General features: G+C 53.4%; 1 protein-coding gene across 1 annotated transcript; it reads left to right on the top strand.

The window, feature by feature from the left end:
- The first annotated feature begins 1,056 nt into the window (after positions 1-1,056).
- On the top strand, positions 1,057-1,775 carry DNAJB8 (DnaJ heat shock protein family (Hsp40) member B8). The gene has a single exon (XM_039874653.1). It carries the CDS (start codon positions 1,057-1,059, stop codon positions 1,756-1,758), a length of 702 nt encoding a protein of 233 aa, XP_039730587.1. The 3' UTR covers positions 1,759-1,775.
- The last annotated feature ends 1,113 nt before the right edge of the window (positions 1,776-2,888 follow it).

The following is a 2,888-nucleotide window of genomic DNA, read 5'->3' as shown; positions in this document are numbered from 1 at the left end:
CTCTGTGAGTCTTCAATAAGGGCACTTGTCATTGGATTCAGGACCAACCCAGATAATCCAGGATGATCTCATCTTGAGATCCCTAATTTAATTACATCTGCAAAGATCCTTTCCCAATAAGGTCACATTCACATATTCTGGCCATTAGGACAGGGACATATTCAAACCACTACACTCACTAATCTATATTTATTTTTAATCCTTATTTTTCCTTCCAGAATTGAGTGGAATGCTTCTTTTAATTTTCTGTCCACTACAGCCTTAGACAACCCTGGGTTTGCATCTGCCTCTCTCTCACTGACTTGCTGTGTGACCTTGAGTACGTTGCTGCGTGTCTCTGAACTTCATTCAATCAATAAGTTGAACTGATTGCCAGGCACTGTCCTAGATGCTGACAAACATCTCTGACTTTGCAAGGCTTACGTCTGAGAATCCGATGGGATAATGGGCCACAAGAAGAATGAACTACTGTCCCTACCTGCCTGATCCCCTACTTTGGGCCCCCTTACTCCATACCAACAACCCAGCCATTGGGCTAAGTGGACATATATCAGGAAGCCCTCACTCCCCTCCTCTGACTACCATCACTAACCTTTGTTACCCACCTGGTCCAGGGTCCTGTGGCTGACTGCAAGGTTCAGCCAACAGCCCCACTGTGACCCAGCTCCACTGTGGTGGCCCACCTTGTTCACAGGGGCAAGCCAACAGGCCTGGCACTGTGCAGTCCAGAGCTGGGGTGGGTTTGCCCCACCCAGGGGCTGATGTCATAAAGGGCTTGGTCTTAGTTCTGTAGGGCGGCCTGCCCTGGCCTGGCCCCACAGTGGCAGTGTCCCTCCCCTCCCCCCACCCCTCTCAGTAGAGGTGCCCACCTGTCCCTGAGAGCTGGTACTATGAAAAGGTAAACTCACTGGGCAGAGCCACGCCCAAAGCCAGCAGAGTCCAGCAAGTCCCCTGCTGAGGGACCACCTGCTGCCTCTTCCACGCCCATCCCAATCACCTGGGCCCCAGAGCCCACTTCACCCTCTCACCCGCCTCTGCTGCTGCTCCCCCCTCAGTATGGCTAACTATTATGAAGTGCTGGGGGTACAGTCAAGCGCCTCCCCAGAGGACATCAAGAAGGCCTACCGCAAGCTGGCCTTGCGATGGCACCCTGATAAGAACCCTGACAACAAGGAGGAGGCTGAGAAGAAGTTTAAGCAGGTGTCTGAGGCCTACGAGGTCCTATCTGACTCCAAGAAGCGTTCTGTGTATGACCGGGCAGGCTGTGACAGCTGGCGGGCTGGCGGCGGGGCCAGTACCCCCTACAATAGCCCCTTTGACACCGGCTACACTTTCCGGAACCCTGAGGACATCTTCCGTGAGTTTTTCGGTGGTCTGGACCCCTTCTCCTTTGACTTCTGGGACACCCCCTTCAATAGTGACCGTGTTGGCCGAGGCCATGGCCTGAGGGGCGCCTTCTCGGCTGGTTTTGGTGAGTTCCCAGCCTTCATGGAGGCCTTCTCAGCCTTCGACACACTGGGCCGTGGTGGCGGCGCCTGCCGTACCACCTTCTCGTCCACCTCCTTTGGGGGCTCTGGCTCTGGCAGCTCAGGGTTCAAGTCGGTGATGTCGTCCACCGAGATGGTCAATGGACACAAGGTCACCACCAAGCGCATTGTGGAGAATGGGCAGGAGCGTGTGGAGGTGGAAGAGGATGGGCAGCTCAAGTCAGTGACCATCAATGGCAAGGAGCAGCTCAAACGGGTGGACAACAAGTAAGCATGGCCACTCGGGGCCTGCATCTGCCGCCTGGCCACAACTGCAGGCTGATGGTTAATAAATGTGCCAAGTGAGTTCATGGAAACATTTGGCTTAGCTATAGGGGGTGGTGGGCATCTTAGTGGACCTGCACGATGCTGGCTGGGCACGAGTAGACACGCAGAGGAGCCTGTGCCTCCAGGTGTGTGGGTGCTGCCTCCCAAATCTGGTTGTATTAGTGGGGAGCATAGGGGTGGTTCTGTAGGCAATTTATGATCTCTTGTCTGTGTCATCTGGGTTGACAAATGCCATGACCATCACTCCATCTCAATTCAAACCCATGCTTCCACACCCACCATTGACTCCCGTGCAGCCATGTTATTCTCACAGAGTTTTGGCTTCAACTTTCAGCCCCTGAACCTGGAGTGATTCTTTGTGTGATTGTGGTGCCAAAGCCCACGTTGCATCATATTACCTGCCTTGCTTTAAACTTTCAGTGCTCTCTCTGCTCTAAGCATAAAGACCTCAGGCCTCAGCCTCACCATAAGGCCCTGGTGACCTCACCCTGCCCACTTTCCTGGCCTCACCTCCCCACAACCCTCATTCTCTGAGCTGCAGCCATGCTGGCCTCCCCTCTATTCCTCCACTGTACCAAATGCCTGAGACCCTCAGGGCCTTCATACATGCCTCTCTCCTAGTGAATGCCCACTTATCTTCAGGCCTTTGCTCAAACATAACTTCTTCAAGGAGTCCTTCCCTGCTACCCTATTCTGAATTAGCTCCCCACATACCTGCTCTGCTTTCTCACAGCCCCTGACCCGTTTCTCCCTGGCCCTTATGTATTCACCTGTGTGACTGTTTGAGAGATGGGTACAACTTCAACCAAACTGAGGTCCAAGGGAGCAAGGCCTGCACCTATTTTGTCTATTTGCTATGTCCATAGGGGCAGAGCACATATTTGTTGGAAGAATGAATGTTTCTGGATGTGTGCGTGGGGGTGGTGTGCTGTGTATGCTGTGTGGTGTGTGTGGTTGTGTGGTGTATGTGTGTAGGCGCGTGGATGATTGCTCAGAGTGATGTGGTGTGTGTGGTGCAAGTGGTGTGTGTGGTGAGGTGCATGATATGGTGTGGGGGAGGTGTGATGTGTGTGA

Source organism: Pteropus medius, unplaced genomic scaffold, assembly GCF_902729225.1.
Source record: "Pteropus medius unplaced genomic scaffold, Ma_sr-lr_union100, whole genome shotgun sequence".
Lineage (NCBI taxonomy): Eukaryota > Metazoa > Chordata > Mammalia > Chiroptera > Pteropodidae > Pteropus > Pteropus medius.
The sequence above is the reverse complement of the archived record's forward strand: the minus strand, read 5'-3'. Positions and strand labels throughout refer to the sequence as shown.